General features: G+C 33.9%; 1 protein-coding gene and 1 long non-coding RNA gene across 2 annotated transcripts in view; one reads left to right on the top strand and one right to left on the bottom strand.

The window, feature by feature from the left end:
- The first annotated feature begins 2,439 nt into the window (after window positions 1-2,439).
- LOC113059937 (voltage-dependent calcium channel gamma-7 subunit-like) overlaps window positions 2,440-25,145 on the top strand; it is a 31,788-nt gene continuing 9,082 nt past the window's right edge. The window contains exons 1-3 of the mRNA XM_026228645.1: window positions 2,440-2,736; window positions 24,052-24,247; window positions 24,991-25,077. Coding sequence (XP_026084430.1) covers window positions 24,052-24,247; window positions 24,991-25,077 — 283 coding nt within the window. The 5' untranslated portion in view covers window positions 2,440-2,736. The remainder of the gene's footprint in view (window positions 2,737-24,051; window positions 24,248-24,990; window positions 25,078-25,145) is intronic.
- LOC113059938 (uncharacterized) lies at window positions 20,183-20,668 on the bottom strand. The gene is made up of 3 exons (XR_003278176.1): window positions 20,533-20,668; window positions 20,321-20,406; window positions 20,183-20,208 (listed from the first exon to the last, which is right to left on the bottom strand). It is a non-coding gene; the product is annotated as an uncharacterized LOC113059938 (long non-coding RNA).

A 25,145-nucleotide genomic window follows, 5' to 3' on the forward strand; every position in this document is an offset into this window, starting at 1 on the left:
CCATATATTTATATACATATCTATATAAAGTATGTGCAGTGTATTATATTATATTATTTCAATAATAGAAATTTTCTATGAACATTTTAAACTTCATCAGCATTTTTACATCAGCATAAAATAAAAATGTGCATGGCATCATGTTTTGCAACCTCTAGTTTAAGATAAAACATTCCCAAATTTTACAAAAAATTTGTTTATAGTGCACAGGATTAATTAAATGAAATTATTTCTTACTATTTAATCAATTTGGTCTCAAAACAATGTAAATTTGGTCTCAAAATCTCACATTTTTGGGTGAATTCATTTAGTGTTTTTTTTTGTATAAATATGGTTAGGTCTCAGAGATCATCATGCACTTGTCTTGTAGATTGAAATTCATGATGCCTGACCTGGAATGACCTACAGTAAGTCAGCACGCTGTGCCCAGATTGTAATATAATTCTAATATAACTTGAAAGTTACACTGATGACATAATACTGCCAACAGAAAAGTGGGAACATTTCACTCATTACATGGGGACTGTTAAGAAAAAAAAAAGTGTGAATTTGGAATGGAAATAATTGAAACATACTTATTAATTAATAAGAAAATTGATAACTGCCTGATTATTGTCGACATTTCCCAGCCTTTAATTTCTATCATCATGTTGCTGGTCTTGTGGTTGTATATTTTGTAAATCAGGCTGTTTTCAGTTCTGCTCCTGGAAGTCCAATCTCATTTCTACAGATTGGTTCCAGCTATACAGCACACCTGCCAAACGTTCAGATGAGCAGCCGTGCTTGTTTTGAGGTTGGAACAAAATTCTGTAGTTAGAATTACATAAACAACTGTTACAAATGTTCTAATTAGTGAAAAATCCATGTATTGATGTATTTATGGTATATACTATGTCCCTATGTGTTTCCAATCACAATAAACGATCCAACCTCAGTATCAAAGATAATTTGATTAAATGTGCAATTGTGCATAATAGATAGATTTTAGTTTTGAAATAAAATAGTAGTTTTGTGTTTTCAAATTGTGAAAATAAAATAGATGCAGTAAACTGAGTACTTTTGTGTGTGTTTACTCCATCATTCACTTGTTTGGCCTCGTCTCACTGGTCAGGTCTCTGGAGTCTGTGCTCGTGCTGATGAGATGACAGACCTTCACGCTCATCTCTCAATCTTAAGACGTTCTCTCTCCACTCATCGCTCCATCAGTGCCATCCCAGTGGGCTCGAGTGATATAACAGGATACCCTGCCTATTAAAAACTACCCTAACCTCCTTACTGTAACTGTCTTCATCTCCGTCACTCCTCTTTTTTTGTAATGCTCCACTCTTACTTTCTTTTTAGTTCTGTGACCTCATCTTTTGTGTTGAACTGAAGATTTCCGGCCTCTGAAATTGATAAAGGTTTGTTAAAAAAATCCAATGCTTTGAGAAACTCTTGCTTGTCATGCATAATCTTTTTCTCTCTCCCTTCTTCACTTCTTGAGGTCAGAGTGTACTATGCTATTGATATCATGCCTAAAAATACTTTATCATGAGGATGAGGCCACTATGAAGTGTAATGGGACTAACAGAGAATTAGATGAGGTTTGACTCCATCAGGGATGATGAGAAATGTGAGCATTTATCTGAGCTTTTTTTTCTGAATTTAAAGTGTACATGTGTTTGCAGATAAGAAAGAAACATCACATCTCTGTAAAATCTCAATTGTTTCTCTCAGATTTTGCTTTTGTCGGCTGCTTCTCAAAAGACCCCAGTAATCCTACATTTATCTAATTAAGAGTTTCAGAAGAAACTTTGTCATCATGCTGCACATTTTCCTTTGTTAAATCCAACAAAGATTCAGAGACATGTAAATCTTGGGTGTCCCTGCAAAGACCCTTTGAATTATGACCAATTGTTAAGGGAAATTGCACTAATTATTCATTTAAATTATGCTGCTCTGTCTTTCCTTCATCACCTGAACTAATCTACTTAAATTCTCGGTCTCTTTACATAAGGGAGAGTGCTGGAATTTGGCAGGTCTACACTTTTAGAGAGACACCAATTTTAGTCACACACTTACAGCCATATTAGGGGTGTACTGATATTAAAATTCTAATTAATGGGCCAATTTTATTTGTTATAAATTATTATTTTTAATTTATAAGTTATGGCTATTACCCAATTAAAATGATATAAAATATAATTTAGAAAAATTGCTGGCTCAGATTAACTTAAAGTGAGCAAAATATGACTGCAGATGTAATAATGCAAAAACTGAGAAAATTAGCATGGATATCCTCTACTGGCTGTAAAAATCCAGTATCGAATAAAACTAAACCTACAATCAATCAATCAATACTCTCTTATCGGCTGATAACTGGTATTTGTAAGCCATAAATGGTTTGCAATAACTATTTTTTCTTGTCAAAGGCACTGACACCACACATTGGCTTCCTTCTTTCCATCCATCCAAAATACGAAAGTACATTTTATATTGCGCATTACTACGCACAACGTCTGCGTTGCTTTTTGATCGCTTTCGTTTTGCCGTGAAAAAAAGAGAGATTGTAAGCGTGAAGATGTAAGGGAGGAGAAGAAAACGGGCTATCAGTGGGAAATACGCACGTAAGGAGAGACAAAGAAAAAGGGAGGGAGAGAGAGAGACAGAGCGCGGATATTTTGCCAGGCACCCCTGGTGTGAAGCTTGTGTCTGCGCGCTCGCTGCTTACTTGACAGCTGCACGCGCACGGGTAGGGTGAGTACACGCTTCTTCGGTCTGCTTTCATTGTTCTTTACTGTTCTCGGCTAATGCGAGTCAAAACACATTTTAACTTTTGTCAGGTGTTACAGATACACTGTAAAAAGTTTAACTATTATTTACTCAATTTTTTTGGTGAAACATTTTTACACTCAAAAAAATTGAGTAAATTTTAAAGCTGTGAAATCAATGAAATGTACTGTTTAAATTGAGTAATTGTAAGTAAAAAAATTAAGTAAATCTGAATAACTGAATAACTTTATATGAGAAATAAAATTAATTAGATATAATCAAAATTATAAAACACCACAACTGTAATTCTATGTAAAATAAACAAAAAATATTGAGTAGATATAATTGAAATATTGGATGAAATTTAACCAAACAAATGTGCTATGTTTACTACATGTAAAAGTGAATTTAACTTAATATTGGACTATAAATTATCAAAATGTTGCATTCACTTTTTTTACACCATTTACCATTTACAATTAATATAATAAAACCAAATAAAGAAAGAAACACATTTTTTATTAAACATTTATTTATCAATTAAACATCAGACAAAGTCTAAAATCAACCTTTGAAACATTTTATCCATTTTAATATTCCGGTAGATTGCAAAAATTAAAAACTGTAAAGCAGCCATAAGGGAAATGATTAAACCTTATGAAACATTTCATCCATCTTAGTATTCAAGTAGATTACATGTAAAATATGATAGCCGTAAGAGAAATGACATCTTACTTTGTTCCTGGTGCATATCAGCCATTTGCAGTCACACTCATTACCACTCATTAAACCATAAAAAAAAGCAACACTTACATCAATATTAAAGGAATAGTTCACCCAAAAAGATGCATGTTGTCATAATGTACTCGCCCTCAAGTTGTCCCAAACCTGTAGAGTTTCTTTCTTCTGTTGAACACAAAAGATATTTTAATGAATGTTGGTTAACAGACAGTTGAAAGTTGCCATTGACTTCCATGGTAGAAAAAAAAAAAAAAAAAGGCTACTATGCAAAGTCAATGGCAACCTTTAAATGCGTTAACCAACACTCTTTAATACTTGGCTGAATGTCACGTCACTTCACTTAAAATATCTTTTGTGTTCAACAGAAGAAAGAAACTCGTACAGGTTTGGGACAAATTGAGGGAGAGTAAATTATGACAACATCATCTTTTTGAGTGAACTATCCCTTCAACAGAATTAATCCGATAACAAAAACACTTCCATCAGGAATACCCATTCTGTGGGATGATCATGAACCACTACTGTGCAAGAAGATCATTTTTTAACCTCTGAACATTAACAGAGTTTTGGAGAATCCAGCTCAAGAAACAGTTTTTGGAACAACTCAAGTGAGTACAGGTCCTTCTCAAAAAATTGTTATATTATGATAAAAGTTCATTATTTTCCATAATGTATTGATAAAAATTAAACTTTCATATATTTTTGATTCATTGCACAACAACTGAAATATTTCAGGTCTTTTATTGTTTTAATAGTGATGATTTTGGCATATAGCATTATAATATAGCATAAAGCAAATTTTGCACGTCATTCGGAAATCAAGGTGCCAGAGTCTGGAGGAAGACTGGGGAGAAGGAAATGCCAAAATGCCTGAAGTCCAGTGTCAAGTACCCACAGTCAGTGATGGTCTGGGGTGCCATGTCAGCTGCTGGTGTTGGTCCACTGTGTTTTATCAGGGCAGGGTCAATGCAGCTAGCTATCAGGAGATTTTGGAGCACTTCATGCTTCCATCTGCTGAAAAGCTTTATGGAGATGAAGATTTAGTTTTTCAGCACGACCTGGCACCTGCTCACAGTGCTAAAACCACTGGTAAATGGTTTACTGACCATGGTATTACTGTGCTCAATTGGCCTGCCCACTCTCCTGACCTGAACCCCATAGAGATCAAAATCTGTGGGATATCGTGAAGAGAAAGTTGAGAGACGCAAGACCCAACACTGTGGATGAGCTTAAGGCCGCTATCGAAGCATCCTGGGCCTCCATTACACCTCAGCAGTGCCACAGGCTGATTGCCTCCATGCCACGCCGCATTGAAGCAGTCACTTCTGGAAAAGCATTCCCGACCAAGTATTGAGTGCACAACTGAACATAATTATTTGAAGGTTGACTTTTTTTTTTGTATTAAAAACACTTTTCTTTTATTGGTCAGATGAAATTTGCTAATGTTTTGAGAATTTGGGGTTTTCATGAGCTGTATGCCAAAATCATCAGTATTAAATCAATAAAAGACCTGAAATATTTCAGTTAGTGTGCAATGAATCTAAAATATATGAAAGTTTAATTTTTATCATTACATTATGGAAAATAATGAACTTTATCACAATAAGCTAATTTTTTGAGAAGGACCTGTATTTGTGGGTCTTGGGATATCTCAAATCCAATGCATTCGTGACTCCCAAAAGATAGCAGCAGGCTCTGCTGAGATTCCCAAGACTGCGGAGGACAGTGATGCCCTCAATCACAACTCCTACATCGCTGACTGCCCCATCATTGTCCCGAAGGATGTAGATTTTTATGACCTCCTCTGCCAACTCTGCGTGTACGAAGACGGGTAGATCAGCTGAACCCTACAGGCAAATTTTAAAGATAACTGGTTAGAGCTAACATTCAAAACTGAATGTTACAAGAAAGCGATAAATACACAAAACAAATAGCACCTGAAGAAGCAAACATTCTGTTGGACCATATGATAGGTAAAATCTCAAACAAAGTTTACTAGGGGGAGGAGTTGCAAAAATTAACAGCATTCTTCTTAACAAGAGGACAGGTTAATTTTCTACATAGGGACATTTATTTTTAACTATAAACCTAAAAGAAAAATGAAAAGAGACCAACTGCGAGCTTCTATGCTTTAAATCAATGCTATAGGCTTTTATTGAGGTCCGCATTATTTCAACCAATTTCTTTATAAACATGTTTAATATTTAAGTAAAATGACTAATGGTTTTGAAACAAAAAAGCTTGTTTAATTGCACTACTTGAAAAAAAATATGCATTGCATTAACCCTCACACTCAACCCTTAACCCTCTAAATAATTCTGTGGCTTAATAAATATTACAATAATATTTAACTTTATGAACTTAATAAAATCTCTGAATATTATAAGATTGTAAATGTGTACCTTGAAATGCAATGTAGTTGCTTTGGATAAAAGCGTCTGCCAAATACATAAATGTAAACATAATAATTGACAAAAAATACAACAGTTAATTTTATCTAAAATGTACAGTTATATTTTATCTTTTTTTTCCACTAAAACAATTTAGTATTTGACTAACAAATTGTTTATTTATAATACACATAATATATTTGTAAAATTTCTATCAAACTATTTAAGGATGCAAAATTAAACTGATCTGTTTCAGGGAACAAAAATATTACTTTAATTAAAATTAAAACAATGTACCCCTCCCCCAGCCTCCGCTGTCCTTCAATACCCACCAGGTCTGGATTTGTTTTGAAACAGCTGCGGTGACTGGAGTAATGGAATGAAAATTCGGCTTTAATGTATATATGTATGTATGTATGTGTATATATATATATATATATATATATATATATATATATATATATATATATGTATATGTGTGTGTGTGTGTGTGTGTGTGTATATAAATATTATATCAGTCTGGCGAGTAACCCTAAAAAAATTACCAGCCAAATAGCCATAGAGGGTAGGGGGGGATAATAGACGGTTGTTTTTTCTGCATTATTTATTTTTTTAAATAAATGCAAGCTTAATGAGCTTAAGAAACTTATTTTAGAAACATTAAAAAGCTTACTGTTTTCAAACTTTTGACCGATATTGTATGTGATCTAGGTTTCAGTGCACTAGAATGATTTTACAACGGAGCAGGCCTTAAACTGGCTGACTCCCTATAGTGGGAGCTGATTAAAACGCACCAGTCTATGTTATGTCCACGCCATTTTAAATACTTTTGCATGGCGTATTTTTAGTGGTTATTTAAGAGCTCATACTTGAGTTAATGTAGTAATTATGATGTTTTACAACAACGTGACAGCTTTTTACAAGACAGAATGTCATTTGAAAGTTCATAAATGATGTGTTCCCTTTTGACAAGCCACTGACCCCAAAGGGGAACCTGTACAAAATCGTTTTCCATTGGGCATGTATAGTTATAGTTGCTTGACCACAGTACACTTATCGTTATACTTTCAAATGGCGGTTAAACGGTGATCCAAATAGTACGAAAGTTAATCAACTCCAAAAAAAAAACCCTAACATACATATCGCTGCCCCACTAACTAACTTAGAAAACTACACTGTTATGTACACGTACACACGGTCAATTTTTAATCAACTTTTGAATAAAGTATTGCAAATATACATCGTTATAAAATGACTACTTACAGGAAATTCGAGTAATGCTGTTCACGTCGTTGCTGAGAAAAGCAGTCCTTCAGTGACAGGTGCCTCTTGCTACTGCGGTCAAGCCAGCCGCGCTTTGAAAATACACGGTCAAGCCAGCCGCACTTTTTTTTCCTTTGCGCGTGTAATCATGCACGTACGGTACGGGTGCTGAGAGCAGTCAAAATGCATGTAAAGAAGCAGTCGTACACACGTTTCCTTTATACTTTCGCTTATTTTAACTCATTATTGTATATAAACGTTTGTGTTGTACATAAATCATTTTAAATCGTTTATTAGAGATTATAAATTACAATATTAATGATTTTCAGTGTGTATATATATATATATATATATATATATATATATATATATATATATATATATATATATATATATATATATGTGTGTGTGTGTGTGTGTATATATATATATATGTGTGTATATATATATATACACACACACACATATATTTATATTTATATATATATATATATATATATATATATATATATATATATATATATATATATATATATATATATATATAATGCATTCTACCAATTGCACTGTCCCAGTTTCCTACACAAAGAAGTGTTCCTTTATATGTTAGCTCATTCTTTCATATCATATGCATTCAGAATGACCCTGACTATCACTGTAGTCATTTTCAAAGCATTTTAATGTATAGTTGTGGAGAAAGCTAAAAGCAAAATCACCCCAAATAAAAAATGCATCCGAGAAATTGCAGTGTGTCCCATTTTTCAACATTCATAAAAAAGGTTGCTTTATAGGTTAGCTCATTCTTTCAAATCATATGTATTCAGAGTGATCCTGACTACCACTGTATTAATATTCGAGGCATTTTACTGTATAGTTTTGGAGAAAACGAAAAGCAAATTCCCCCAAAACATCAAAATCCATTGTTGCACTTAAAATTTTTCCCATTTTCCAAAATTCATATAAAGTGTTCCTTTATAGGTTAGCTCATTCTTTTAATGTATATGTATTCAGAGTGACCCAGACTACCACTGTATTAATTATCAAGGCATTTTACTGTATAGTTTTGGAGAAAACTAAAAGCAAATTCACCCAAAACATCAAAATCCATTGTTGCACTTACACTTTTTCCCATTTTCCAAAATTCATATAAAGTGTTCCTTTATAGGTTAGCTCATTCTTTTAATGTATATGTATTCAGAGTGACCCAGACTACCACTGTTTTAATTATCAAGGCATTTTACTGTATAGTTTTGGAGAAAACTAAAAGCAAATTCACCCAAAACATCAAAATCCATTGTTGCACTTACACTTTTTCCCATTTTCCAAAATTCATATAAAGTGTTCCTTTATAGGTTAGCTCATTCTTTTAATGTATATGTATTCAGAGTAACCCAGACTACCACTGTATTAATTATCAAGGGATTTTACTGTATAGTTTTGGAGAAAACTAAAAGCAAATTCCCGCAAAACATCAATCTCCATTGTTGCACAAACTTATTCCCATTTTCAAAAATTCATATAAAGTGTTCCTTTATAGGTTATCTCATTCTTTTAATGTATATGTATTCAGAGTGACCCAGACTACCACTGTATTAATTATCAAGGGATTTTACTGTATAGTTTTGGAGAAAACTAAAAGCAAATTCCCGCAAAACATCAATCTCCATTGTTGCACTTAAACTTTTTCCCATTTTCAAAAATTCATATACAGTGTTCCTTTATAGGTTAGCTCATTCTTTTAATGTATATGTATTCAGAGTGACCCAGACTACCACTGTATTAATTATCAAGGCATTTTACTGTATAGTTTTGGAGAAAACTAAAAGCAAATTCACCCAAAACATCAAAATCCATTGTTGCACTTACACTTTTTCCCATTTTCCAAAATTCATAAAAGGTGTTCCTATATAGGTTAGCTCATTCTTTCAAGTCATATGTATTCAGAGTGACCACTACTATCACTGTATTAATATTCAAGGCATTTTACTGTATAGTTTTGGAGAAAACTAAAAGCAAATTCCCGCAAAACATCAATCTCCATTGTTGCACTTAAACTTATTCCCATTTTCAAAAATTCATATAAAGTGTTCCTTTATAGGTTAGCTCATTATTTTAATGTATATGTATTCAGAGTGACCCAGACTACCACTGTATTAATTATCAAGGCATTTTACTGTATAGTTTTGGAGAAAACTAAAAGCAAATTCACCCAAAACATCAAAATCCATTGTTGCACTTACACTTTTTCCCATTTTCCAAAATTCATATAAAGTGTTCCTTTATAGGTTAGCTCATTCTTTTAATGTATATGTATTCAGAGTGACCCAGACTACCGCTGTATTAATTATCAAGGCATTTTACTGTATAGTTTTGGAGAAAACTAAAAGCAAATTCACCCAAAACATCAAAATCCATTGTTGCACTTACACTTTTTCCCATTTTCCAAAATTCATAAAAGGTGTTCCTATATAGGTTAGCTCATTCTTTCAAGTCATATGTATTCAGAGTGACCACTACTATCACTGTATTAATATTCAAGGCATTTTACTGTATAGTTTTGGAGAAAACTAAAAGCAAATTCCCGCAAAACATCAATCTCCATTGTTGCACTTAAACTTATTCCCATTTTCAAAAATTCATATAAAGTGTTCCTTTATAGGTTAGCTCATTATTTTAATGTATATGTATTCAGAGTGACCCAGACTACCACTGTATTAATTATCAAGGCATTTTACTGTATAGTTTTGGTGAAAACTTAAAGCAAATTCACCCAAAACATCAAAATCCATTGTTGCACTTACACTTTTTCCCATTTTCCAAAATTCATATAAAGTGTTCCTTTATAGGTTAGCTCATTCTTTTAATGTATATGTATTCAGAGTGACCCAGACTACCACTGTATTAATTATCAAGGCATTTTACTGTATAGTTTTGGAGAAAACTAAAAGCAAATTCACCCAAAACATCAAAATCCATTGTTGCACTTACACTTTTTCCCATTTTCCAAAATTCATAAAAGGTGTTCCTATATAGGTTAGCTCATTCTTTCAAGTCATATGTATTCAGAGTGACCACTACTATCATTGTATTAATATTCAAGGCATTTTACTGTATAGTTTTGGAGAAAACTAAAAGCAAATTCCCGCAAAACATCAATCTCCATTGTTGCACTTAAACTTATTCCCATTTTCAAAAATTCATATAAAGTGTTCCTTTATAGGTTAGCTCATTATTTTAATGTATATGTATTCAGAGTGACCCAGACTACCACTGTATTAATTATCAAGGCATTTTACTGTATAGTTTTGGAGAAAACTAAAAGCAAATTCACCCAAAACATCAAAATCCATTGTTGCACTTACACTTTTTCCCATTTTCCAAAATTCATATAAAGTGTTCCTTTATAGGTTAGCTCATTCTTTTAATGTATATGTATTCAGAGTGACCCAGACTACCACTGTATTAATTATCAAGGCATTTTACTGTATAGTTTTGGAGAAAACTAAAAGCAAATTCACCCAAAACATCAAAATCCATTGTTGCACTTACACTTTTTCCCATTTTCCAAAATTTATATAAAGTGTTCCTTTATAGGTTAGCTCATTCTTTTAATGTATATGTCTTCAGAGTGACCCAGACTACCACTGTATTAATTATCAAGGCATTTTACTGTATAGTTTTGGAGAAAACTAAAAGCAAATTCACCCAAAACATCAAAATCCATTGTTGCACTTACACTTTTTCCCATTTTCCAAAATTCATAAAAGGTGTTCCTATATAGGTTAGCTAATTCTTTCAAGTCATATGTATTCAGAGTGACCACTACTATCACTGTATTAATATTCAAGGCATTTTACTGTATAGTTTTGGAGAAAACTAAAAGCAAATTCCCGCAAAACATCAATCTCCATTGTTGCACTTAAACTTATTCCCATTTTCAAAAATTCATATAAAGTGTTCCTTTATAGGTTAGCTCATTCTTTTAATGTATATGTATTCAGAGTGACCCAGACTACCACTGTTTTAATTATCAAGGCATTTTACTGTATAGTTTTGGAGAAAACTAAAAGCAAATTCACCCAAAACATCAAAATCCATTGTTGCACTTACACTTTTTCCCATTTTCCAAAATTCATATAAAGTGTTCCTTTATAGGTTAGCTCATTCTTTTAATGTATATGTATTCAGAGTGACCCAGACTACCACTGTATTAATTATCAAGGGATTTTACTGTATAGTTTTGGAGAAAACTAAAAGCAAATTCCCGCAAAACATCAATCTCCATTGTTGCACTTACACTTTTTCCCATTTTCCAAAATTCATATAAAGTGTTCCTTTATAGGTTAGCTCATTCTTTCAAGTCATATGTATTCAGAGTGTCCCCTACTATCACTGTATTAATATTCAAGGCATTTTACTGTATAGTTTTGGAGAAAACTAAAAGCAAATTCCCGCAAAACATCAATCTCCATTGTTGCACTTACACTTTTTCCCATTTTCCAAAATTCATATAAAGTGTTCCTTTATAGGTTAGCTCATTCTTTTAATGTATATGTATTCAGAGTGACCCAGACTACCACTGTATTAATTATCAAGGGATTTTACTGTATAGTTTTGGAGAAAACTAAAAGCAAATTCACCCAAAACATCAAAATCCATTGTTGCACTTACACTTTTTCCCATTTTCCAAAATTCATATAAAGTGTTCCTTTATAGGTTAGCTCATTCTTTTAATGTATATGCATTCAGAGTGACCCAGACTACCACTGTATTAATTATCAAGGCATTTTACTGTATAGTTTTGGAGAAAACTAAAAGCAAATTCACCCAAAACATCAAAATCCATTGTTGCACTTACACTTTTTCCCATTTTCCAAAATTCATATAAAGTGTTCCTTTATAGGTTAGCTCATTCTTTTAATGTATATGTATTCAGAGTGACCCAGACTACCACTGTATTAATTATCAAGGGATTTTACTGTATAGTTTTGGAGAAAACTAAAAGCAAATTCCCGCAAAACATCAATCTCCATTGTTGCACTTACACTTTTTCCCATTTTCCAAAATTCATAAAAGGTGTTCCTTTATAGGTTAGCTCATTCTTTCAAGTCATATGTATTCAGAGTGACCCCTACTTTCGCTTTATTAATATTCAAGGCATTTTACTGTATAGTTTTGGAGAAAACTAAAAGCAAATTCCCGCAAAACATCAATCTCCATTGTTGCACTTAAACTTTTTCCCATTTTCAAAAATTTATATAAAGTGTTCCTTTATAGGTTAGCTCATTCTTTTAATGTATATGTATTCAGAGTGACCCAGACTACCACTGTATTAATTATCAAGGCATTTTACTGTATAGTTTTGGAGAAAACTAAAAGCAAATTCACCCAAAACATCAATCTCCATTGTTGCACTTAAACTTTTTCCCATTTTCAAAAATTCATATAAAGTGTTCCTTTATAGGTTAGCTCATTCTTTTAATGTATATGTCTTCAGAGTGACCCAGACTACCACTGTATTAATTATCAAGGCATTTTACTGTATAGTTTTGGAGAAAACTAAAAGCAAATTCACCCAAAACATCAAAATCCATTGTTGCACTTACACTTTTTCCCATTTTCCAAAATTTATAAAAGGTGTTCCTATATAGGTTAGCTCATTCTTTCAACTCATATGTATTCAGAGTGACCCGTACTATCACTGTATTCATTTTCAAGGCATTTTACTGTATAGTTTTGGAGAAAACTAAAAGCAAATTCACCCAAAACATCAAACTCCATTGTTGCACTTACACTTTTTCCCATTTTCCAAAATTCCTAAAAGATGTTCCTTTATAGGTTAGCTCATTCTTTCAAGTCATACAGTATTGTTCAAAATAATAGCAGTACAATGTGACTAACCAGAATAATCAAGGTTTTTCGTATATTTTTTTATTACACACCCCTTTCAACTAATTCAACTAATTGCCCAATTGCACAGCCTTAAGAGCGTGCATATCATGAATGCTGGGTCTTGTTTGTTTTCTGACAATCTACTGAACCTACTGGTAACTTGTTTGCCACGTAGCAATAAAAAATATACTAAAAACCTTGATTATTCTGGTTAGTCACATTGTACTGCTATTATTTTGAACAATACTGTATGTATTCAGAGTGACCCCTACTATTACTGGATTCATTTTCAAGGCATTTCACTGTATAGTTTTTGAGAAACTAAAAGCAAATTCACCCTAAAAAAATGCATCCTAGCAATTGTTGTTTGTCCCATTTTCCAACACTCATAAAAAGGTATGCTTTATAGGTTAGCTCATTTCTTCAGTGGACATGTATTCAGAGTGACCCTGACTATCGCTGTATTAATATTCAAGGCATTTTACTGTATATTTTTTGAGAAAACTAAAATCAAATTCCCCCCAAAAAACTAAATGCATCCTAGCAATTGCACTGTGTCCCATTTTCCAACACTCATAAAAAGGTTTCCTTTATAGGTTAGCTCATTCTTTCAGTGGACATGTATTCAGAGTGACCCTGACTATCAATATATTCATTGTCAAGTTTTTTTGTGAAATGAGCTAACCTATAAAGGGTTCCTTTATAGGTTAGCTCATTCTTTCAAGTCATATGTATTCAGAGTGACCATAACTATCGCTGTATTCATTTATAAGGCATTTTACTGTATAGTTCTTGAGAAAACTAAAAGCAAAATCATCGAAAACAACAAAATGCACGACACTCCTCCGCTGCCCAGTGGATGGCGATGGCTCTACCAGGTTTTGGGCAGCCGGGAGGAGTCCCCGTTCTCTGCTCCTCCCCTTTCCGGGGGATGGCAGCAGGCTCGGGCCCCTGGCGAACGGTGCCATCTCCTCCGCTCCCTCAAGCGTCCACGGCGGCACACTGCCTCGCCCTGCTCGATGGCACCGTAGACTCACCACAGCGACAAGTTATCTTCAGCAGCGCGTCCCTCCTTCCTCCCAGGTTTCGGCACCAGTGTAACACTATAAAAGCTTCTGAATCTTGGGAAGGAGGCAGGAACCAGCGGACATTCAAAATAAGCTTTAATAATAAAATTAACACAAAACAGCACGACAGCCACGTGCGGACGGCTGCAATTCAACCTAATGGAACTTAAACAAGAGTTTCATCAAGACTGAAAAACCGAAATAAGATGTGATAGGGATTATTTAACCTATATTATGACATTTCACAGATACAAATGCAAATATGTAATTTTTTATGCAGTGAAACAAAAACCTAATATGAGAAGATGATTTAAGGTGTACGCATCAGTGTGCAGAAGACAGTCAATAATTGTTCACAGGTGTTGAAGCCACACTAGGCACTGTTGTGCAGTCTGATGGGATATACAACAGTATGCCCAAAGTGCTATTATTCCTTAAGATGCACAAAGTTGTTTTCTAAAACAAGAAAGGCAAAAAAAGAAGAAGAAAAAACCCACAAATAAATGTATAATATATATAAATATCATGTATTTATATAAAATGCATAATGTTTATAAAAGTACAAAGAATATGATAAAATAAAGATTAGTAAAATTAAAAATTAAAAAATTTGTGTTGTCACCTAGCTTACCATGTGTAATCTTGTTGTATCAATGGATTTTAATTGAGATTGATCATTCTAAAATCCGTTTTAATACAATTATAATCGATCAGTTACATTTAAGGAGAAACAAGAAATTGCAGCTAAGCAAACCTATTCAACAGACTTATGATTATGGGAAACAAACAAAGCAAAACAAATAATTGCTTTTCAAGCATAATCACCATTAACAATACAACAACCTCAGGGCTATAAAAGCAAAGACATAAGAAATTTAACTAAAAATTATAAACCATGGACACAAATAAGGACTTCTCAGAGGTAATTAACCTAATCATTTTCTATGGTTAAAATTAAGATTTGAACTTAATTAAATGTGACACTAATAATTAAAATGTAAGAAGAGGTTGAGTGTATCAGGAGGGTATTTCCTATTTCCACCTTATGGGTGTTTGAAAATTGGTAATGGTGCAACTGGTAGAATGAATTTTTATTTTTAAGTGATTTTGCCATTAATCTTATTCAAAACCATACAGTCAAAATAAAAAAAATATGATCATCCCACCCCTATCAGGAATGCTGAATCCCTGACAATTTTCAAGCGACAGCTGAAAGTTCATCTCTTTCAAAACTACTTGGCTTCATCGAAAAAAAACAACAACTCTATTTATTCCTTCTTTTTCTAGCTTTTACTTATTTGAACAATGTCTAAAACTTGGTATTACAAGCACTTCCTGTGTCTGTTTGCCTCTAAGAAGAATCACTTTATGTATCCCGAAATTGTGAGTCGCTTTGGATAAAAGCGTCTACAAAATGACTAAATGTAAATCCATCCATCCATCCAGCATCTTCCACTTATACGGGGCCGGGTCGCAGGGTCAACAGTCTAAGCAGAGACGCCCAGACTTCCCTCTCCCAAGCCACTTCTTCCTGTCAAGCTGTCAGTCTCTTTTTTCCTGGGTGTCCCCTAGTGAGCTCACTTCTCCTTAGGCACTTCACCATAGGCACTTTAATTCCGCTAGTCTGGTCGTGTCGTCACAGTAATTGCACTCCAATTAAATCGCACAGTTGCTGACAATCCTTTGTCATTAGTCTCCCTATATAGAGCTGTCTTTCTCTGTTGTCTGTATGGAGTCCTTATCCTATGTGTCTATGCTCTCGTCTCCCGAGACTTCACCTACCTTCTCGTTCCTCCGAGTTTCCCGTTTCATCCGGTTCCCTCTTTTGGTTTGTTTGTCTATCAAGACTGTTTATTTTGTATTTACCCTTCTGTTAATAAAACCCATACCTTGCTATTGGATCCTGCCCTCTCCGTGTGTTTATCCTAAACCCAACCGTCACACTTCCAGGTCAGCCAGGAGACATAGTCCCTCCAGCGTGTCCTAGGTCTTCTCCAGGACTCTGCTTCTGCTTTGAAAATGAATCCAGTGATAGTATGGGTCACTCTGAATACATATGATTTGAAAGAATAAAGCAACCCTAAAAGAATGAGCTAACCTATAAATCAACCCTTTTTATGAATGTTGGAAAAGGGGAAAAAGTGTAAGTGCAACAATGGAGTTTGATGTTTTGGGGGAATTTGCTTTTAGTTTTCTCCAAAACTATACAGTAAAATGCCTTGAATATTAATACAGTGATAGTACGGGTCACTCTGAATACATATGACTTGAAAGAATGAGCTAACCTATATAGGAACACCTTTTATGAATTTTGGAAAATGGGAAAAAGTGTAAGTGCAACAATGGATTTTGATGTTTTGGGTGAATTTGCTTTTAGTTTTCTCCAAAACTATACAGTAAAATGCCTTGATAATTAATACAGTGGTAGTCTGGGTCACTCTGAAGACATATACATTAAAAGAATGAGCTAACCTATAAAGGAACACTTTATATAAATTTTGGAAAATGGGAAAAAGTGTAAGTGCAACAATGGATTTTGATGTTTTGGGTGAATTTGCTTTTAGTTTTCTCCAAAACTATACAGTAAAATGCCTTGATAATTAATACAGTGGTAGTCTGGGTCACTCTGAATACATATACATTAAAAGAATGAGCTAACCTATAAAGGAACACTTTATATGAATTTTGGAAAATGGGAAAAAGTGTAAGTGCAACAATGGATTTTGATGTTTTGGGTGAATTTGCTTTTAGTTTTCTCCAAAACTATACAGTAAAATGCCTTGATAATTAATACAGTGGTAGTCTGGGTCACTCTGAATACATATACATTAAAATAATGAGCTAACCTATAAAGGAACACTTTATATGAATTTTTGAAAATGGGAATAAGTTTAAGTGCAACAATGGAGATTGATGTTTTGCGGGAATTTGCTTTTAGTTTTCTCCAAAACTATACAGTAAAATGCCTTGAATATTAATACAGTGATAGTAGTGGTCACTCTGAATACATATGACTTGAAAGAATGAGCTAACCTATATAGGAACACCTTTTATGAATTTTGGAAAATGGGAAAAAGTGTAAGTGCAACAATGGATTTTGATGTTTTGGGTGAATTTGCTTTTAGTTTTCTCCAAAACTATACAGTAAAATGCCTTGATAATTAATACAGCGGTAGTCTGGGTCACTCTGAATACATATACATTAAAAGAATGAGCTAACCTATAAAGGAACACTTTATATGAATTTTGGAAAATGGGAAAAAGTGTAAGTGTAACAATGGATTTTGATGTTTTGGGTGAATTTGCTTTTAGTTTTCTCCAAAACTATACAGTAAAATGCCTTGATAATTAATACAGTGGTAGTCTGGGTCACTCTGAATACATATACATTAAAATAATGAGCTAACCTATAAAGGAACACTTTATATGAATTTTTGAAAATGGGAATAAGTTTAAGTGCAACAATGGAGATTGATGTTTTGCGGGAATTTGCTTTTAGTTTTCTCCAAAACTATACAGTAAAATGCCTTGAATATTAATACAGTGATAGTAGTGGTCACTCTGAATACATATGACTTGAAAGAATGAGCTAACCTATATAGGAACACCTTTTATGAATTTTGGAAAATGGGAAAAAGTGTAAGTGCAACAATGGATTTTGATGTTTTGGGTGAATTTGCTTTTAGTTTTCTCCAAAACTATACAGTAAAATGCCTTGATAATTAATACAGTGGTAGTCTGGGTCACTCTGAATACATATACATTAAAAGAATGAGCTAACCTATAAAGGAACACTGTATATGAATTTTTGAAAATGGGAAAAAGTTTAAGTGCAACAATGGAGATTGATGTTTTGCGGGAATTTGCTTTTAGTTTTCTCCAAAACTATACAGTAAAATCCCTTGATAATTAATACAGTGGTAGTCTGGGTCACTCTGAATACATATACATTAAAAGAATGAGATAACCTATAAAGGAACACTTTATATGAATTTTTGAAAATGGGAATAAGTTTGTGCAACAATGGAGATTGATGTTTTGCGGGAATTTGCTTTTAGTTTTCTCCAAAACTATACAGTAAAATCCCTTGATAATTAATACAGTGATAGTAGGGGTCACTCTGAATACATATGACTTGAAGGAATGAGCTAACCTATAAAGGAACACCTTTTATGAATTTTGGAATATGGGAAAAAGTGTAAGTGCAACAATGGATTTTGATGTTTTGGGTGAATTTGCTTTTAGTTTTCTCCAAAACTATACAGTAAAATGCCTTGATAATTAATACAGTGGTAGTCTGGGTCACTCTGAATACATATGACTTGAAAGAATGAGCTAACCTATATAGGAACACCTTTTATGAATTTTGGAAAATGGGAAAAAGTGTAAGTGCAACAATGGATTTTGATGTTTTGGGTGAATTTGCTTTTAGTTTTCTCCAAAACTATACAGTAAAATGCCTTGATAATTAATACAGTGGTAGTCTGGGTCACTCTGAATACATATACATTAAAAGAATGAGCTAACCTATAAAGGAACACTTTATATGAATTTTGGAAAATGGGAAAAAGTGTAAGTGCAACAATGGAGATTGATGTTTTGCGGGAATTTGCTTTTAGTTTTCTCCAAAACTATACAGTAAAATGCCTTGAATATTAATACAGTGATAGTAGGGGACACTCTGAATACATATGACTTGAAAGAATGAGCTAACCTATAAAGGAACACTTTATATGAATTTTGGAAAATGGGAAAAAGTGTAAGTGCAACAATGGAGATTGATGTTTTGCGGGAATTTGCTTTTAGTTTTCTCCAAAACTATACAGTAAAATCCCTTGATAATTAATACAGTGGTAGTCTGGGTCACTCTAAATACATATACATTAAAAGAATGAGCTAACCTACAAAGGAACACTTTATATGAATTTTGGAAAATGGGAAAAAGTGTAAGTGCAACAATGGATTTTGATGTTTTGGGTGAATTTGCTTTTAGTTTTCTCCAAAACTATACAGTAAAATGCCTTGATAATTAATACAGTGGTAGTCTGGGTCACTCTGAATACATATACATTAAAAGAATGAGCTAACCTATAAAGGAACACTTTATATGAATTTTGGAAAATGGGAAAAAGTGTAAGTGCAACAATGGATTTTGATGTTTTGGGTGAATTTGCTTTTAGTTTTCTCCAAAACTATACAGTAAAATGCCTTGATAATTAATACAGTGGTAGTCTGGGTCACTCTGAATACATATACATTAAAAGAATGAGCTAACCTATAAAGGAACACTTTATATGAATTTTGGAAAATGGGAAAAATTTTAAGTGCAACAATGGATTTTGATGTTTTGGGTGAATTTGCTTTTCGTTTTCTCCAAAACTATACAGTAAAATGCCTCGAATATTAATACAGTGGTAGTCAGGATCACTCTGAATACATATGATTTGAAAGAATGAGCTAACCTATAAAGCAACCTTTTTTATGAATGTTGAAATATGGGACACACTGCAATTTCTCGGATGCATTTTTTATTTGGGGTGATTTTGCTTTTAGCTTTCTCCACAACTATACATTAAAATGCTTTGAAAATGAATACAGTGATAGTCAGGGTCATTCTGAATGCATATGATATGAAAGAATGAACTAACATATAAAGGAACACTTCTTTGTGTAGGAAACTGGGACAGTGCAATTGGTAGAATGCATTATATATATATATATATATATATATATATGTGTGTGTGTGTATATATATATATATATATATATATACACACACATATATATATATATATATATATATATACACACACACTGAAAATCATTAATATTGTAATTTATAATCTCTAATAAACGATTTAAAATGATTTATGTACAACACAAACGTTTATATACAATAATGAGTTAAAATAAGCGAAAGTATAAAGGAAACGTGTGTACGACTGCTTCTTTACATGCATTTTGACTGCTCTCAGCACCCGTACCGTAAGTGCATGATTACACGCGCAAAGGAAAAAAAAGTGCGGCTGGCTTGACCGTGTATTTTCAAAGCGCGGCTGGCTTGACCGCAGTCTCTTACTTGAGCCGCGAAACTAGTTAAACTTCTTAAGATGTCGCAAAATACAAACACAATTGTTAGGAAATCCTTAATAATTAACTTCTGAATTAAACATCACAAACATATTTAGTTTAAGCTGGCTAAATTACATAACGTACCCCGATATGAGAGGAGTGCGGGTCTTGCCGTTGCTGAGGAAACTCAGGAACGCCGTCCTTCAGGTGACCTCGATTAAGTTACGAAACTTGTTGAAGATGACGTAAAATACAAAGACAATTGTTAGGAAATGCTTAATAATTATTAACTTATAATAAACTTAACTTAACTTATAATAAAGTGTTACAAACGTAAGTAGGATTAGCTGACTAACCTTACTTAACCAGGAGTTGTGAGGAGTATGGTTAGTCGACGTCTCTGCTGAGGAAAGCAGATTTTTTTTTTTCCTGCGGAGCTGCACACGTGATCACTTTAGCCGCGAAATTTACTTAATTTATTTAAACCGTTTTTTATTAAGCTGGAACTTTATTTAGGAAAATTGGTAGGAAATACTTAATAATTTTAGTTTCTAAAACAGATCAGTACAAGTAAATAATTATCAAATATTTATATTAGAATTCACCAGAAATATTGAGGGTATGTTAAAAATATAATTAGTTAGTTAAATACTTATTTATTTTCATTAAATAAACTTAAATAATATATGTAAATTTTAGAGAAATTATTTGTTGGATTTTTAATTATTATTTTTAACCTGACCCACTCAAAATATCACTTAAATGATTTCAAAAGATTTTATTAAGTAAATATAGCTCTTTATTTTTGTGAAATTTACTAAGCCACTGAATTATTTTTTACAGTGTAGAAGTTAAAGAAGTCGAACGTTTATGTGTCTGTGGCTGCACGTCGATCGGGTAACAGACGCGTTTCCATAATCCCAGCAGGTCTGTGAGCCAGTCGCATGTTGTGTGTGTCGATACGTGAGGTGAAGATTTATCATATAAGACAGTTGTTTGTGGTCCGCTGTGAATTGTAAAGCTCCAGGGTCATTTAGGAGACCGGTATGCAGTGAGTTCTACTGACATTTCAAGCTGTTGAGCATTTTTGTGGAGGCAGAAGTGAGTAAATGGTAGCTGAGGTGGTCGAAACTGTAACTGGCTCAGTCAGGTGCCCCAGGAGGCGCGCGCTGGCATGTAGGTGGGAACTCCATCATTACTGGGCCAAGGTCTTTCCATACATTAGCCTACATCTGGCTTGGCACTCTTTCTGTTCTCTCTGTCCCTGTTCCTCACTGTACTGTATGCCTTTGGCTCACATTGTAGTACATCTATCAAACATCGTAGTGTTCGTTTAAACAAAAAAATATTTAAAGAGACAGTTCACCCCCAAAATTGTGGTATTTACTCACTCTCATGATGTTCCAAATCTTCAGACTTACCTGCTACTGTGGAACATAAAAGATCTTTCTGAACTGTGTCCGTACATTGAAAGTCAGTGGGGTCCAAAAAAACATGAGACCTCACTGACTTAGATTTTATGCTCAAAAAGATTTTTTTTCTAAATATCACCTGTGGTTAACTGTTGCTTAAATGTTTTGGATCAAGTGCATTTCTGTAACTCTTACTGACATCATTCACACTTTAAAGGGACCATTCAAAAAAAAAAAAAAAAAAAAAAGTAACCAACACTGTTCATAATATCATGTGTTCAACAGAACATACTATGTGTGGCTCCAAGTTCAAGGAGAATTACCTCAGGTTGTGTCCATGCATAAAGATTTTCTAAGACAAGAGTCAAGATCAAACTAAATAATTTGCAAACTGATGTGCATACCCCACAAATATGCAAAAAAAGTAATATGTGGCTGACCGTGCAAGTTTGAGGTTGAACTCTGGCTGACTAATTTTGTCATGGAGAAGTAACCTATCTTCTTCATCAGAACACACGCAGAACCTGATTTTACCAAGTGAGACATGTTCCTGGGACAACATCTTTGTTGACCCTGGAACAACAATTGTGATTAACCAATCAGATTTGACAAACAAGTTTATAGATTTTGTGAAGTTTATGCTTACCCACACTGTTTGGTGCTTGTACGTCAGTGTCATTCATGTATAATTTCCTCGGTTTCAAGGGATTACTCGTGATTAAGGTTAGGTTTAGGTGTAGGGATATGGTCAAGATCACATTTTTGGAGTAAAATGTTGTTCCAGGGTCAACAAAATATGTTGACCTACTGTAGGAACACATCTAACTCGGCAAAATCAGGACGTGCAGAACACACGGCCTTGAGGAAGCAGAAGAGCTGTGAGCAAAAGAGTTCAGAGGAAAATGAAATTCTCGGTGTAGACGCTCAAGCTGGATTTTGACATTGTTGGTCTCTGCCTCTGTTGTATTTGCTTCAGAGCACTCAACACCAGCACATTTCCTCCACAGTCATTACGCTGTGCCTTTTTTCACTGCATTGCAAAATCTGTCCATCATTTGCTGAGGTACATCTTCTGTTGGCTGCTGGTGTTAAAGCTTGTGTCATTCTATGCAGCAGGATGAATGATAAAAGGTTAAACTCTCTGATATCCTCATAGATAGCACTAAAACCTCACCTAGACACCTGAAATTCATTTTGGAAGCCAAGAGACTCATTCTTCTTTTTTCTCTTTCTTACTCTTTCTTTTTCTCCCTCTCTTGTTGCTCAGGGTGCTGCTCCGAATCACCAGCTCTGAGAGACACACAGGAAATGACAGCAGGAAAACACACACACACACATACACACTCAGACACATTCTCTCACAACACACACTTTATTCAGCTTCTTCAAAAATATCCACAATAAAAGACACCATAGCACCATAGTGACTGCGGAGAAATTCTTTCAGCCTCACGCATATAACCAAATAATAGCTCTCATTGCATTAATCACGTGTCAGATCGTTAGCTTTAAACATGTAGCAGGAAAGTGTTCCTGTATCAGCTTGGCACAGATGCAGAGACAGTGACGGAGAGCAATACACACATTTAGCTTTGAAAAGCTTTCAAGTTGTCATCAGCGCTGTCCTCCATTCACAAGTGAGACAAAAATCATTGCTCATTAATTAAGAATAGATCAGCTCTGCCCTGGGAGAATCAGAGAGGTGCACAGGGTCACAAAGAGGATGTAATCTTACATTTACAACACATTTCACATAGAGAATACTAGTTCATAATGTACACTCTGACCTTTACATACTGCCATTTTTAGTTAGTTGCCCCATATGGCCTCTCCTCATTCCAGTGCCTTTTCTTGTCCTGTTTCTGTTCCTTTACAGCCTGTACCTTTCTTTCTCAGTTTTAAAGAAGTGTTGCTATTGTTAACTTAAACTATTAAAAATTATACAAATAAAGGCCAAATTAAATCTAAATATTAAAATTATATATAATATATGTTATATTCGTGAGCAGGAGTTTGTGTTTACTCGTGTGTGTGTGTGTGTGTGTGTGTGTCTACATCTGTTTCTTTGGCCGTACGGATGAGGTCTGTGTCTCACAGTAAAGCTGTGACTCATGACTCTGTAGACGCTTGTGTGTGATGTGTGTGTTGTGCCATCTGAATCACTGCCGATCACGTTTCACGTTCTGCTTCAATGAATGCCACACATTAAGCCTGGTGAACTTTGTCCTTTTGTGCGATTGGCTGATTACAGCCACAATGGCACAGGAACTGTCTGTTGTGATCATTACAATTCCTTCTGATTTCTCTTGCCATTTTTACTGGTGAACTGGAGAAGAACGCAGAATCGTGTAGAAGTGTGTAGATGTTATGGTGCCGTTTCACTCCCCGCTAATGTTTTTGCTGTGATTTGGACCTTGGGTGCAGACGGTTGATATGTATGTGTGTGTGTGTGTGTGTGTGCAGATGAGCTCTTGCAGCAGCAGGGCTCTGACTCTGCTCTCCACAGTGTTTGGGGCGTGTGGACTGCTGTTGGTGGGGGTTGCTGTGGCGACGGATTATTGGCTGCTGATAGAGGAGGGAATCGTACTGCAGCAGAACCAGACTGTCGATGTCAGGATGGCCTTGCATTCTGGCCTCTGGAGAGTGTGTTTCATAGCAGGTGCGGACACACACATATTATATACACTAAGGTCTTAGTACTTCTTTTGATAAAATGTTCGGATGTGAAGGATCTCCAAACACATCATATATATAACATTTTATATATATATATATATATGTATATATATATATATATATATATATATATATATATATATATATATATATATATATATATATATATATTTGTTTCTATTTCAAATCAATTATGACAATGTAAATGAAAATGAAAATTCAGCTTTACCATCAAAGTAGTTAATTACCTTTCAAGGTAAAATAGAATATATTAAAATAGAAAACAGTTATATAACATATAACGTTATTTCTCAATATTACTGTTTTTACTATATGTTTGATTAGCATAAGAGACTTTTTACCCCCCAAAACATTACCCCAAACTTTTAAATGGTAGTGTTAATATTTAAAATATATTGTATGTTTTCATGTATAAAGACCCATTCATAATTTGTGGGAAAAGTGATAATTTTATAGTTGAATAACTTTTCATTCTACTAACTTCAAAGAAAATGATTTTCTTCAAGTATTATTTTATTCATTATAATAAACGTATAATGAATTAATAAGTTTTATAAATTTTGTTAAATTTAAACAAAAATGAAACAAAAGTGATGATGACAATAATAATAATATAAAAACGTAATATACTGATATTAAATGTGTATTTATATGTTTATGTAATTTTATATCTCTTTCATTATATCCTCTGTCTCACCGCTTTAGGTACAGAGAAAGGTAGATGTGTGGCCTCTGAGTATTTCACAGAGCCAGAGATTGAAATCACCACAGAAAACACTGCTAATATCCTCAGTGAGTGAACGTGACTTCAAATCAAAGGAACACATCCACATTTACACACACAGCTCTCACACACATGT

The sequence above is a fragment of the Carassius auratus genome, chromosome 41 (genome assembly GCF_003368295.1).
Source record: "Carassius auratus strain Wakin chromosome 41, ASM336829v1, whole genome shotgun sequence".
Taxonomy (NCBI): Eukaryota; Metazoa; Chordata; class Actinopteri; order Cypriniformes; family Cyprinidae; genus Carassius; species Carassius auratus.